The sequence below is a fragment of the Mustela lutreola genome, chromosome 3, assembly GCF_030435805.1.
Source record: "Mustela lutreola isolate mMusLut2 chromosome 3, mMusLut2.pri, whole genome shotgun sequence".
Lineage (NCBI taxonomy): Eukaryota > Metazoa > Chordata > Mammalia > Carnivora > Mustelidae > Mustela > Mustela lutreola.
In genome coordinates, this window is record NC_081292.1 from 85640021 (window position 1) to 85655785 (window position 15765).

The 15765-nt window shown below is 39.7% G+C and overlaps 1 protein-coding gene across 9 annotated transcripts in view; it reads right to left on the bottom strand.

Annotated features, from left to right (window-relative positions):
* Positions 1-15765, bottom strand: part of SPIDR (scaffold protein involved in DNA repair) — a 609776-nt gene that overhangs the window by 31340 nt on the left and 562671 nt on the right. For 8 of the 9 annotated variants that reach the window (XM_059166493.1, XM_059166499.1, XM_059166494.1 and 5 more), the window contains 3 exons: positions 2354-2441; positions 1077-1220; positions 925-984 (listed from right to left, as the gene is read on the bottom strand). In XM_059166493.1, the coding sequence (XP_059022476.1) occupies positions 925-984; positions 1077-1220; positions 2354-2441 (292 nt within the window). The remainder of the gene's footprint in view (positions 1-924; positions 985-1076; positions 1221-2353; positions 2442-15765) is intronic. The other variant, XM_059166495.1, reaches the window with a different exon arrangement.

A 15765-nucleotide genomic window follows, 5' to 3' on the forward strand; every position in this document is an offset into this window, starting at 1 on the left:
AAATGGCAGCTGCAGAGCCTGATTACAGCCCTACAACCTGGAATGTGTGTTAGAATAACAGGAATATGGCAGATGCCAAGCATGTCTTAACAAACTGAGCGTTCTGCAGATGGTGGGTGGGGGAGTTCACAGTCAGCCTTCACTTCACTTCAGGGTTGGAAGGTAAGAGACACATCAGGTGCCTGGACCTCATCATCACTGTGGGCCTGTCCCTGACCCAAATTCTTGGATGGCTCACAGGAAGCACTGTGACTAACTAACGTTAATCACTCTTATTCCTTAGGAGAGGTACAAATTCACTAAAAGGTGAACAGAGAAAAGGAAAATGAGGTTTGAACAATGGGATGTTTTGTATACTGCAGGTGAGATTTGCATGGAGTTAAGGTTAACCAGAGGTTTCTTTCTGGAAGAACTTACACCATATGTTCAGTTTGCCAAAAACATCCCTTTCTCTTGTCTACTTCTTGCTGATCTTGAGTGGGAAGGCAGCCAAGAGGCAGCTCCTCTAGGCTGCAGCTCCCCAGCACTGCTGAGACCTCCCCGGGGTTACAGGGCTTCCTTTCCCTATTGATGGCTCAGAGCTGTTGGACAGTTCTAACAGGGGCTAAGCTCAACCCCAAGACTCCTTCTTCCACCTCCTTTCTTTCCTTTCTATAATCTGTGTGCCAGAAAAGAACTCACAGTGTTGGGCTGAGAACCTTTCACATGAGCTATGCTTAAGTTTTTCATACATAGTACTTACCACAGTGGCTGGCAGGCTGCACCTGCACAAGGAATGGATTAATTGCCTCAGCATGGATCACACATAAATGGATTTTTAAAATGCTTTTCTATCTTAGCACTCCATTAATTTCTATGAGAGGTTATCCTTTAGTAAATTTTATAACACCTTATCAGAGAGAGAAAGGAAGAGGGATTGATTACCTGTGGTCTCTGATAAATCACTCTGGCATAGAAACTGCAACGGGTACTAAGATCACTAGTCTGGAAAGGCATTGAAAATGATTAGAACATCACAAAAAGCATAAAAATACAGTAAGAATAACTAAAGACCCTGTTAGAAACACAGATGTTACCTGGAGAATTTCTTTTAAGAAGCGGGGAACTGGAGGCTGGTAAAGTTTAGAAATGGGGTCTTCTTCAATTATATCAATTTGCCCCACATTTGGATGAGCAGTAAGGATGTAACAGAAGCTAGGAGGAGGCATGTGATTTTTTACCTGTTTAAATTTAAGGCAACGATAGAACATAAATATGCTAGTAAAAGATTTAAATATACTATTAAAATCTACTCTTTAATATATAGACATTTATTCACAGATGCATTCTTTTTATCTGAAAGGTTGTATAAGAAATAGATTATGTTGTTTATATCTATGACCAAGCATTAGAACTTTATGAATTAACTTCTTGAATTTACTATGGATTCAAGACTTCATTTAAAAATTTCATTCTTCAGAGTATTCTTTTTTTTTTTTTTAAGATTTTATTTATTTATTTGACAGAGAGAGAAGTCACAAGTGGGGAAAGCAGGCTCCCTGCTGAGCAGAGAGCCAGATGAGGGCTCCATCCCAGGACCCTGAGATCATGACCTGAGCCGAAGGCAGAGGCTTAACCCACTGAGTCATCCAGGCACCCCCAGAAAATATTTAGAAACTTTTTCTTCTTAAATAATCTAGAATTTGGCATTTTTGACAACTATTTTCTTGGTCTAGCACTATACAAAGTCATAGTTCCAGCAGTCTGCTAGGAAGTCAGCTACCACATAAACAAGATGGCTCCCTGTTTTTAGCTTTGGGAGCTGGGGCCCAAAGTAGCTGCTGCTCAGTCTGCCGGATAAAACTCAGGATGGAGAAGAAGGGACAAATTTTGATCAGTTTTGCTACATGTGAGCAACTACCATCGACAATTTGATGCTGCAGAAAAATGGAAATCCCTGGCTCACCTGGTGGTTGAAAGAATATCCATGGACTTTATTTATTAGGTTATGAGTTTGTGCTCTATCTGGTAATTGAGGCTTGGTTCTAATAGTGATTGGGAGGTGATGGGGAAAACATCCTGTGTCTTAATTAGGATGAGGCTAAGACCCTAATTGTTGCAATGGTATTTATTTCTACTGTGGTTTAAAAACATAGCCGTAAATTAACCTCAAGAATGGGGAGTATGGCACAAGTAGAGAAAGCAGCCAGAGTTTGGACTATGGAGTGAGGTGAGCAAGTCTGAATCTCTGTCCTCCTGACTCACAGTCACTAGACCTATCCTTTTCAGGGATGTGGACTAGGGGTAGGGCCTGGCTCAGCAACTGGCATAGAGCAGGCAGTGACCAGGGAAAGCTCTTTAGATGCTGGCTTACCTCTTCACAGGCTTGGCCATGACCAGGTGCTTTCAGGGGCATCACTGGAGGCCACAGGGTATCGATCAAATTGAAAAGCCCTGCTGTCCTGGAAAAAGAAAAGATGTTGTCGATAGTATTCACTTAAGCGCTTCTTTATGACCTGGTCCTATGCAGTTTTGCTTAACAGACACCATCCCTAATGCCAGGGAGATACCATTCAGCATCCCTGTTGATTCAGATGGGGAAGAGAGGGTCACACAGATGAACAGGTCTTTGAAACTGCACAAGAACAGAAAGGATATTGTTCATTAAATTATGATATATCTCCCAATGAAGTATTATACAGCCATTGAAATGGTTACATAGAAAATATTTAAAGACATGGAAAAATGGTTCTGAAACCTTGTTAAGTGAAAAGCCAGCAACAAATTACAATGTTTTTATGTATATTTCTATACATGTACCTCCATGTAATAAGCCAAAGGAAAAGAAGACTGAAAGATACAAAAATGATTTTAGTGGGTTTCTGAGCAGAGCTCAGAAGTGATAGTTACTTTCCTCATTAGGCTTTTATGTGTTTCCTATCTTTTTCCAAAACAGGTATGTGTTACTCAGATAAAAAGAAAGTTATCTATTTATCAAATTATCTAAAATAAAGAATACAGCCAGACAAAAAAGGACATATATTTTTATTCCACTCATGAAATTCCTAGAGGAGTCAAATTCACAGAGACAGAAAGTACAATGGCGGTTGCTAGGGACTGAGGGATGGGAAATGGACAGTTAGTGTTGAATGGTTTGGAGTTTTAGTTTGGGAAGATGGAAACATTCTAGAGATGGATGAGGGTGATGGATGTACAATAGTGTGAATGCACTCAATGCCTCTAAAAATGGTTAAGGTGGAAAATTTTATATTATGTCCATTTTACCACAATAAAAAAATCCCGTTTTAGTTGCTATGAGTGTGTATCATTCATGCATAAGTCACAACGGCTTCTTAGATTTTGCTCTAAGTTTCAACAATGTTAGTATATAATATGTTAGTTACTTTTTAAAAAGCTTGTGTCCCTAATAACTAACGTGACATATTACTTCTTCAGTGTTTAATAGCAAGTACTGTTTTAGGGGCTATGGATCTAGCAGTTAACGCACCTGAGCAACTCAGAACCTGCAAATCATGTACTCGAGCAAGACTCAAGCACTTTCCCACCTCCTTTTCATTTCTTACACCAATTACAACAGAAAAAGCCCACACAGAGTGTGGCCTGTGATAGACACCCAGCTCAATATCATTGCTGTGAATTTTCAGGTTCTGGGTCAAAATCAAGCACAAAAAATAAGCAAAGGCAGGAAATCACATGCCAAAAAAGGAATGCCAAGTGAAAATTCATTCTCTCTCTCTCGGTTATTTCTGAGAAGTAGGCTGCTGCCGCTACTTGTATGAGTGATGGACAGGGCTGTGAGTGACCAGGGCTGACTAAGGTCAGGAAAGGCTGTCAGAGAAGGCTCAGAGGAGAGGTGACTTCATCTGACCTCTCACTGCCCTTCCCCAAGACTAAGGAACTGGGTGGGCCCACTGTGCCTCTGGGTGAGGCAGAGGAAGAGGGAGGGGGCAACAGGACATGGACTGTCCACTTGCTCCCTGTCTGCTATGTGCCCAGGACTTCCTGTTCCAGGTTTGGCTGCTTTCTTTTCACTGAGCATGCCTCCTGGCTCCTGTTTCTCTGCCATCCCCACACTGTTTGATGTGAGCTCCCCAGGGGATAGGCATGGATTTATCCCAGTTATTTATTTCTACTGCTGCAGAGAAGAGCCCAGTTCATACGAAGTGGTCAAAAAGACTTGGTGAATGAATCACTGATACCCACAAGCACCTACATACTTCATTGCAGAAATCAGACCTAGCACCTTTGATATGCTCATTTCCTATTTGTAAGTCTGAGAAATGCAATGTTCGGTGATAGACTAATTTTCTTTTATTTTTTTTAAATTTTTAATTTATTTTCAGCATAACAGTATTCATTATTTTAGCACCACACCCAGTGCTCCATGCAATCCGTGCCCTCCATAATACCCACCACCTAGTACCCCAACCTCAGAGTCCATAGTCTCTCATGGTTCACCTCCCCTTCCAATTTCCCCCAACTCCCTTCTCCTCTCTAACTCCTCTTGTCCTCCATGCTATTTTTTATGCTCCACAAATAAGTGAAACCATTTAATTGACTCTCTCTGCTTGACTTATTTCGCTCAGCATCATCTCTTCCAGTCCTGTCTATGTTGCTACAAAAGTTGGGTATTTGTCCTTTCTGATGGAGGCATAATATTCCATGGTGTATATGGACCACATCTTCCTTATCCATTCGTCCGTTGAAGGGCATCTTGGTTCTTTCCACAGTTTGGTGACCGTGGCCATTGCTGCTATAAACATTGGGGTACAGAGGGCCCTTCTTTTCACTACATCTGTATCTTTGGAGTAAATACCCAGTAATGAAATTGCAGGGTCATAGGGAAGCTCTATTTTTAATTTCTTGAGGAATCTCCACACTGTTCTCCAAAGAGGCTGTACCAACTTGCATTCCCACCAACAGTGGGAGAGGGTTCCCCTTTCTCCACATCCCCTCCAACACATGTTGTTTCCTGTCTTGCTAAATTTGGCCATTCTAACTGGTGTAAGGTGTTATCTCAATGTGGCTTTAATTTGAATCTCCCTGATGGGTAGAGATGATGAACATTTTTTCATGTGTCTGATAGCCATTTGTATGTCTTCATTGGAGAAGTGTGTATTCAAATATTCTGCCCATTTTTGATATGATTGTCTGTTTTGAGTTTGAGGAGTTCTTTATAGGTCCTGGATATCAACCTTTTTTCTGTACTGTCATTTGCAAATATCTTCTCCCATTCCGTGGGTTGCCTCTTTGTTTTCTTGACTGTTTCTTTTGCTGTGCAGAAGCTTTTGATTTTGATGAAGTCCCAAAAGTTTACTTTCGCTTTTGTTTCCTTTGCCTTTGGAGACATATCTTGAAAGAAGTTGCTGTGGCTGATATAGAAGAGGTTACTGCCTATGTTCTCCTCTAGGATTCTGATGGATTCCTGTCTCACGTTGAGGTCTTTTATCCATTTCGAGTTTATCTTTCTGTACAGTGTAAGAGAATGGTCGAGTTTCATTCTTCTACATATAGCTGCCCAGTTTTCCCAGCACCATTTATTGAAGAGACTGTCTTTTTTCCACTGTATATTTTTTCCTGTTTTGTCAAAGATTATTTGCCCATAGAGTTGAGGGTCCATATCTGGGCTCTCTACTCTGTTCCACTGGTTTATGTGTGTTTTTATGCCTATACCATGCTGTCTTGGTGATCACAGCTTTGTAGTAAAGCTTGAAATCAGGTAACATGATGCCCCGCCATTTTATTTTTGTTTTTCAACATTTCCTTAGTGATTCGGGGGTTCTTCTGATTCCATACAAATTTTTGGATTATTTGCTCCAGCTCTTTGAAGAATACCGGTGGAAATTTGATCAGAATGGCATTAAAAGTATAGATTGTTCTAGGCGGTATAGACATTTTAACAATGTTTATTCTTCCGATCCAGGAGGAGATCTTAACACGCCTCTCTCAGAAATAGACAGATCATCGAAGCAGAAAATCAATAGAGAAACAAGAGCATTGAATGACACATCGGACCAGATGGACCTCATAGATATATACAGAACATTCCACCCTAAAACAACAGAATACTCATTCTTCTCAAGTGCACATGGAACCTTCTCCAGGATAGACCACATACTGGGTCACAAATCAGGACTCAACGGATACCAAAAGACAGATTATTCCCTGCATATTCTCAGATCACAATTTTTTGAAACTGGAGCTCAATCACAAGGAAAAGTTCTGAAGGAACTCAAACACCTGGAAGCTAAAGACCACCATGCTTAAGAATGCTTGGATCAACCAGGAGATCAAAGAAGAACTGAAACAATTCATGGAAACCAATGAGAATGAAGACACTTCAGTCCAAAACCTATGGGATACAGCAAAGGTGGTCCTAAGGGGGAAATACATAGCCATCCAAGCCTCTCTCAAAAAGACTGAAAAATCCAGAATACAGCAGCTGTCTCTACACCTTAAAGAACTGGAGAATCAACAACAAATCAAACCAACTCCACACATAAGAAGGGAAATAATCAAGATTAGAGCTGAGATCAATGAGGTAGAAACCAGAGATACAGTAGAACGTATTAATGAAACTAGAAGCTGGTTTTTTTAAAAGAATCAATAAGATTGATAAACTATTGGCCACACTAATCCAAAAGAGAGAAAGCCCAAACTCATAAAATTATGAATGAAAAGGGAGAGATCACAACTAATACCAAGGAAGTAGAAACAATCATCAGAAGTTATTATCAACAGTTATATGCCAATAAGCTAAGCAACCTAGATGAAATAGGTGCACTCCTGGAAAACTATAAAATCCCAAAATTGAACCAGGAAGAAACTAACAACCTGAATAGACCGATATCTAGTAACAAGATTGGAGCAGTGATCAAAAACCTCCCAAAAAAAAAGAGCCCAGGACCTGATGGATTCCCTCGGGAATTCTACCAAACTTTCAAAGAAGAAATAACACCTATTCTCCTGAAGCTGTTTCAAAAAATTGAAGCAGAAGGAAAACTTCCAGACTCTTTCTATGAAGCCAGCATTACCCTGATCTCCAAAGCAGGCAAAGACCCTACCAAAAAGGATAATTTCAGACCAATATCACTGATGAATATGGATGCTAAGATTCTCAACAAGATCCTAGCAAACAGGATCCAACAGCTCATTCAAAAGATTATCCACCGGGGCACCTGGGTGGTTCAGTGGGTTGAGCCTTTGCCTTTGGCTCGGGTCATGGTCTCAGGGTCCTGGGATCGAGCCCCACATCGAGCCCCACATTGGGCTCTCTGCTCAGATGGGAGTCTGCTTCCACCCCCTCTCTCTGCCTGCCTCTCTGCTCACTTGTGAATTCTCTCACTCTCTGTCAAATAAATAAATTAATTAAAAAAAAAAAGATTATCCATCATGACCAGATGGGATTCATCCCTGGGCTACAAGGATGGTTCAACATTCGCAAATCAATCAATGTGATAGAACAAATTAATAAGCAAAGAGAGAAGAACCACATGGTCCTCTCAATTGATGCAGAAAAAGCATTTGACAAAACCCAGCATCCGTTCCTTATTAAAACGCTTCAAAGTTATAGGGATAGAGGGAACATTCCTGAACTTCATCAAATCTATCTATGAAAGACCCACAGCAAATATCATCCTCAATGGGAAAAAGCTTGCAGCCTTCCCACTGAGATCAGGAACACGATAAGGATGCCCACTCTCACCACTCTTCTTCAACATAGTATTAGAAGTCCTAGCAACAGCAATCGGACAACAAAGGGAAATAAAAGGTATCCAAATTGGCAATGAAGAAGTCAAACTCTCTCTCTTCGCAGATGACATGATTCTTTATATGGAAAACCCAAAAGACTCCATCCCCAAACTACTAGAACTCATACAGCAATTCAGCAACATGGCAGGATACAAAGTCAATGTACAGAAATCAGTGGCTTTCTTACACACTAACAATGAAAATACAGAAAGGGAAATTAGGGAATCAATTCCATTTACTATAGCAGCAAGAACCATAAGATACCTGGGAATAAACCTAACCAAAGAGGTAAAGGATCTGTATTAGAGGAACTACAGAAAACTCATGAAAGAAATTGAAGAAGACACAAAAAGATGGAAGATCTCTCCAGACTAATTTTTTATTTATTTATTTTTTTAAAAGATTTTATTTATTTATTTGACAGACAGAGATCACAAGTAGGCAGAGAGGCAGACAGAGAGAGAGAGAGAGAAGCAGGCTCCCTGCTGAGCAGAGAGCCCGATACGGGACTTGATCCCAGGACCCTGAGATCATGACCCGAGCCGAAGGCAGCGGCTTAACCCACTGAGCCACCCAGGTGCCCCAGACTAATTTTTTAAACCAATAAATAACCCGTTTCTCACCTTAGACCTAACTAAATTTCTAAGACAATGCTAGGACTTTACTCAAGCACGTTGTTTAAGAGGGTGTGGGTGTAGCATGGGCCTTGGAGTCAGACTTGGGTCTCACTCTAGCTCTGCCTGTTATGTACTGTGACAACCTAGATGAAATGGGTGCACTCCTGGAAAACTATAAACTTCCACCTAAAGAAGCTGCATGCATATACAGCATCTATGTGGGTTTCTATGCTCAGAATAAGTAAGTACTCGATACATGCTTCTGTTGTTTGGAGTCCCATAAACTCCATGACGACAGGGTTCTGTGGTCAGTTAGGGTTGCCCTGTGCAGCATATCTGTGGCTTAGGAGGACACACTGGAATGGCAGGTTCTGGAAAACTTTGTGTAAAAGACACATGTAAAATCTGGACCAACGGAAGGTTTTTTGATTTATATCCATGAAATCCTTTTTGGCGTAATCACTATTAATATCCCAAGAAATCAGTGTTCCCTCGTAATTTTCTTTGAGAAGTGCTGTACTATGAACATAGCCTTAGAAAAGCTCTATTTGAATTCAATGATGCTAATTTAGAGGATGCTATTGGCTAATTTTAAAAGTTTGGACTGGTTACAAGTTTATATTTTATTTTATTTTTTATTTATTTATTTATTTATTTTTAAAGATTTTATTTATTTATTTGACAGAGAGAGATCACAAGTAGGCAGAGAGGCAGGCAGGGAGAGGAGGAAGCAGACTCCCTGCTGAGCAGAGAGCCCGATGCGGGACTGGATCCCAGGACCCTGAGATCATGACCTGAGCTGAAGGCAGCGGCTTAACCCACTGAGCCACCCAGGCGCCCACAAGTTTATATTTTAACGTAGACTCTTAGGAATAGGACCCCTATGCATTAAATAAAAAGCATTGTCTTATAATAAATCAGCTTCTCTCCTGTTTTGGAAAATACATATGATTCAGATGGCTGCTGCTGCTCTGTGAACTAGAACTTTCCTCTCGGGCAGCACACACATTCCTCTAAATGAGTCTAGCCTCTAACTGGGACAGACTTTGTGCTGAAGCTGACTTTTGGCACAGTTAGAATGTATTGTTTTTCCCCAGGTCAGTTCATTCCTTACTACTCATTTTTGCATAAGCTTTCACTTTGTTGCATAGGAAACTCATTCTTTCTAAAAAGCCATCGCTTTAAAATGTTTAAAACAACAAACAAGCTGCCTCACAGGGCAGAGGCCACCAAAAGTTTCTATTTTAATTTTTTAAAAAGTTTATAAAATAAACTTTTAATTAAAATAGAGGGAGAAAAAGGACATATAAAGTCATTATATTTATAAATATCATTTAAAAATCTGAAAACATCATTTTGCCAGAATAAACTTCTTAGGATATATCCTAATTTATAGATTGCATAAAGTGATTCTGCAGAAAAATTTGGGTCACATCTCAGAAAATTAGGCAGCTTCTATATTTTTATTTATAGTAACAGATGTACCTTTTAAATGGGAAGACATCAAGATACATGCACATATTAAAATTATAATTACCAAACTGCACACTTAAAATACATTTTATACATTTTGTTATGCCTATTTTACCAGAGTAAAAAATTGTATTTGCCACAAAAAATGAGTAGTATTTGGATTGGGGTCTCTGGGGACTGTTGAAAGGGGTATACTCCCTTCTGTGTGAGATGTGATGCAATATGAACACCTCGAATTCTTTACCATAGTAACATAGAAGGTGGTATAAACCCCATTTTAAAAATTGAAATATGTTGCAAATGAAAAAATTCATACTTTTCAAGTATACAGTGCACTGATTTTTAGTGTATTCATAGAGTTGTGCAACTTTCACCACTACTTTCAGAATGTTTTATCATGCCAATATTACACTCCCTGCTGTGCCCATCTGCAGTCACTCTTGCTACTGTTTTTTATGAACTAGTTGTTTTTATGAACACTGTAAATAAATGGAATAATATAATATGTGGTCTTAATATCTGCTTCTTTCACTGAGCATGATTTTTTAAAGGTTAGACCATGTTATTGCATGTGTCAGTACTATATTCTTTTTTTTTTTGGTTGAGTAATATTCCATGGTATGGATATTATCATTCATCAGTTTGTGGACATTTGGGTTATTTCCACCTCTCAGCTGTCATGAAAACTGCCTCTATGAACATCCATGTACAAGTTTCTGTGTGAACATACATTTTCAGTTCTCTTGGGTAGATAACCTAGGAGTGATTTGCTGGGTTATACGGTTATTCTGTGTTTAACTTTTTGAGAAACTGCCAAACTGCTGTATGCAGTGCTGTGCCATTTTACATTCCCAACAATGTATGGGGTTATAAATCCAATTTTGCTTGCAAGTTAAATACATATATTTTTTAAAATATGGAAACATGAGGGGTGCCTGGGTGGCTCAGTGGGTTAAGCCTCTGCGTTCAGCTCAGGTCATGATCTCAGAGTTCTGGGATCAAGCCCCACATCGGGCTCTCTGCTCGGCAGGGAGCCTGCTTCTCCCCCTCTCTCTGCCTGTCTCTCTGCCTACTTGTGATCCCTCTCTCTCTCTGTCAAATAAATAGATAAAATATTTTTAAAAAATTGGAAACATGAAACTTTATATCTGGAAGGATTTATAAAAGAACTCTTAGTACTTTTTTTTTCCTATATTCACTTTTATGCCTTTTGGACACTCTAAAATTTACAAGAACATATAATACTTTTACTACCCATTTTGAAAACCAAAAAGTTAGGGGTCTGTTAAAACAATGGTAACCACTGGGGAGAAGCATCTTAGAGTGAGAAGAGGATCCTTTTTAGTCACACACAGGTTTGGTCTAAGCCTAGCTGTGACCTCCCTCCATGGGAGCCCCACATGGGGCTGTGGACATGTTTCCAGGATGGTTGTGGGGACTAGAGAGAATGTAATTTTTGTGCCTGAGTGTGGCATAAATGGCAACTGCTATTGCTATTATTGGTATCTTTTCGTACTTTCAAATAAACTCCCAAAAAAGTAATATTATGTAATTCACAGTTATTTAACTATTACTGCTTTTTAAACTATTTAATCAATAAATCACTTGACTTTTTAAAAACTTAATTTGAACTAACTATAGATTCACAGAAACTTGTAAAGATAGTAGAGAGATCCTATGTAGCCATCACTTTCTTATAGTCTAGTTGTATAAAGTACTAGTATAGAATAAGCTAGTGATAAAACTACTCAAAATGCAAAGTATACTCTTTTCAAAGACACTCCTGTGACCAACAGCATAAGCAGGATGTGGGCTCAGAGATTTCCTTTAAATGGTTTTCAACTCAGGGCACCTGGGTGGCTCAGTCAGTTAAGTGTCTGCCTTTGGCTCAGGTCTTGATCCCAGGTTCCTGGGATCCAACCCCCCAGTGACTGCCTGCTCAGTGGGGGAAATTTGCTTCTCCCTCTCCCTCAGCTCTTGTTCTCTTTTTCTTGCTCTCTCTCTCAAATAAATAAACAAAATCTTTTTAAAAATGTTTTTCAACTCTTCCTTTCTTTCTAATAAGAGTTACAGGGGTAGCAGACCGACTTGAGGGCATCTCCAGAAAAAGCCTCATTAATTTGGCATAAGAATCTGAAATGGTATCAACACTCAGATGCCTCTCCTGGTGTTAAAAATACTCAAGGTGCCCCATCCTAGGACAAGAATATGGTACACGGAACTGAATAAGCTATGCATGCTCAGAAAACACCAAATGGGCATATTATCACTTAAAGAACTTTGGGCTGAGAACAGCAGCTTCCCTGCCATTTGAAACAATGCTGTTTATATATTTTTCATGAATTTTGTAAATTCTTGGTGTAACAAATGATCGACTTCCTCTGGTCTTATTATATTCAGTCTTATTTATCTTGACTAGTAGATAATTAATGTCATTTGGAAAACCAACTACTCAAGTAAGGGAAACTAAGACATTCAGGGTCTCCAGCCCACTGGAAGAAGGTAGAGGTGGCAAGTTTCTCCCTCTGCATACTAGATTAACTGATACTACCTGCTTGCTTGGCCTGTTTTCTGAGTTATTTTCGGGGTTGTGTTCCTCATCTGATATTGTATTATCTAACTACTCCTCCCAAGTCTTCACTGGGTAATCTAACACTGTCTGAATCATTTTCTTTTGGGTGTGGACAGAGTGGAATTTGCTCCAGGAGATTTGAGCCACAATGGTGCTGTCAACTATAATAGGAAGGGAAGATGTAAGGAAGCAACCTTTCCACTGAGTTAGTGCATACTCAGATCTTTTAAAAAATTTTTTTTAAAGTCAAGCAGCATGTATCTGGGGTATAAAATGTTCCTAAAATTGGCCATGTAGTTGGTAATTTCTCCATACTTACCATGACAGTAGTACTTAGAACTCTGCAACCCAGATTATCTGAAAAATGGAAAACTCTGGAGTTACGTTTCTCAAAGTGGGACTTTGTGAGCCCTGGAGGTCCCTGACACCTTTTTTGGTGGCCTACAAGGCCAGAACTATTTTCTAGGACTTTATTTTCCTTTTTCATGAGTACACTGTAGAGATTTCCAGAGGCCACAGGATGCATGACACTATAACAGTTTGAATGCACAACAGAAAAGATACTCCACTATCTTCTATTCAGCCAGACATTAAAGAGATCAGCAAAACATAAAACAATACTACTCTTCTCATTAAAGTGGTTTTGTTTTAGAAAATATTTTTCATAAAAATACTATTTATGTTATTATTTAATGGGTTTATTATTGGGATTTTTAGGTGAGCTAATAAATATATTTTTTTCAGTTTTAATTTCAAATATGCTAAGTATTTTTTATAGACTCTTTTTTAAAAGACCTTATTTTTTTGGAGAGAAAGCCTGTCAGCACAACGTGGGAAGGGGCAGAGGGAGAAGCAGACTCCCCGGTGAGCAGGAGTCCATCGTGGGGCTCCATCCCAGGACCCTGAGATCATGACCTGAGCCAAAGGCAGATGCTTAACTCATTGAGGCCACTAGGTATCCCTCAAATACAGTAAGTATTAATCAATGTAACCCACATTTAAAAAACTCTCCTTGGGTTCTCCTTAATTTTGAAGAGTATAAAGGGCTTCTACAACCAAGAAGTTAGAACTGTTCTTTAAGCCTTAATGTTGCTTAAGACTGACTCCATCATGTTCCCTTCATATCTGTCTGTCAGCCTCTATGCACTGGATGATGGCCACCTGCTATTAAAAGACATACGCTGTGCATCTTCTTTCACCCAGCACTGGCTCTACATGCCTGAACGCCTACTCATCAGAAGACAACAAGCTAAAGAAAAAAAAAAAAAAGAAGATAACAGGCTTCAAACATTTCTGTTAAGTTCTATGTTTAGATATAATCACAGTGCAATCTAAGAAATAATATCTTCCTTATTCCTGAATCATTACTAATAGTGTTCAACTTAGACAGGAATATTATTTTCAGTTGTAAAGATAACTTTCCACTCTTTGTAAAATTAGGTCAATGCATCTGGTTACTTGTAAATAATATAATAATTCTCATCACTTTATACTTTCTTGTGACACAACACTCAAAAAGAATATAGTAGTTCTAGAAGCAGGCCAATTGGCAGTGTTGAGAAAAACCCATGGGGATCCTAAGAAAAATGTCTCCTGGGGATGAAAACAGTTGGGGGGTGCACACTTGCTCATCCAAGAGAAGAGGCCCACCTCTAGGAATTTCCTGCACTCCCACTGTGAATGCCTTTGTCAGTATCTAAGATAACAGCAGAGGTGCCTCATATGTAGGTGTTCAAAACCACTCCAGGAAGCCTGTAAAGGCAACAAATCCTCTTTTCTATTAAGGTATTCCCTCTTGAAAATCCACATATAAGCATAATAATTACAACTACTGAATAATTACTTGGTAATTTTATTATGGGCCAAGTACTCTTTTTGGCATTTTACTTATATTAAGTTTCATTACAACCCTGCACTTTAAATGATTTGCTCAAGGTTACCCTTTCTAGTAATACATGGTAGTTTAGACTTAGGTAAAAAGAAAGTATATCTTCAGAGGCCTTATAGCCAGCATGTGCCCTCCACTGCCCACAGCCAGGTGCCTGTGATCTTGCAGGGCTGGCTCCCTTTCTTCCAGTGTTGCTACCTCCTACAGAGGGTCCATGCCACACCCATACCATGCCATGGGAGAGCACAGAAGTTCTCAGGTCCACAAAAACAGTTTGGCCCTGACCCAAGCAGCAAGAGGGTGAAGCCAACTCCATATCAAACCACTCCATCAGGATCTGGTGACATTTTAAAACTTTCTCATGACTGGTATCATCTGAGTCAAAGTTATCTTAACATAGGTATCACAACACCTCTGCAGATCCTGGCAGTCAGAATGGTAATAGGAGAGCCCCAAGAGAGCTATGTTGGAGAGCAGCTGGGCATACTCTCATGGGCAGAGCCCTTTGGCCTGTTCTGGAAAGGTTGTACTGGAGAGATTGGGAGGAAGGATGTGTGCACACATGCTTGGGGACACAGGTCTCATTACCAAGGCACTTCTCTAGTAGGCGTGAATGGGAGTCTCGAGAGAAAAAAAGTGAAACTAAAGAATCAACAAAGCATAGAAAGAAATTTTTTGAAGTAGCTAGGTGAGGGGCACCTGGGTGGCTCCGTTGGTTAAGCATCTGGCTCTGGCTCAGGTCATGATCTCAGTGTCCTGGGATCAAGTCCCGCATGTGCTCCCTGCTGAGCCTGCTAAGACTCCCAGCTTCTCCCTCTCCTGCTCCTCCCGCTTGTGCTCTCTCCCTCTGTCTTCCCTTTGAGAATTTTTCATAAGCCTTGACTTTCCTTTTTAGAAACCTATGGTTTCTAATTTTCTTCTGTCTAATCACACTTGTTTGTTTAATTAATCTAGTATCAGACTCTGCTAGTCATAAATACAGTTTTAACATAACTTAAGAAGAAAAAAGACTGTCTTCCAGAAGGCAGCTTATGTCCCTTTATGTCATATTCGTTATACTCAAAAGAGAACTTTTACGAATTAAATAAGATTTTGTCACGAAATTGAAATATATTTCCTTCAAAAAGGGTTTGGTCTACTAAAGAAAACACTACTAGATGGCCCAGGAGTTCCTTAACAAATTGATAGGAGCCATGGAAACCTTGAGATCCTAATAAGATTAGATAGCCAGTGATTTAAAATGTATCATTACGCTGGTGAGAAGGTAACCTGGGGCAGTTACTTCGGAAAACAGTTTGGCAGCAACCCAGCAATCCTGATCCTGTGACTCTACCCTAGGGAACTGAGCACTTATGTCCATGCAAAAATTGTATATGCGTGTTCACAGCAGTTATTATTACTCATGATAGTCAGCAAGTGGCAACAATCCACTTTGTGAATATAAAAACTACTAAATTGTATAC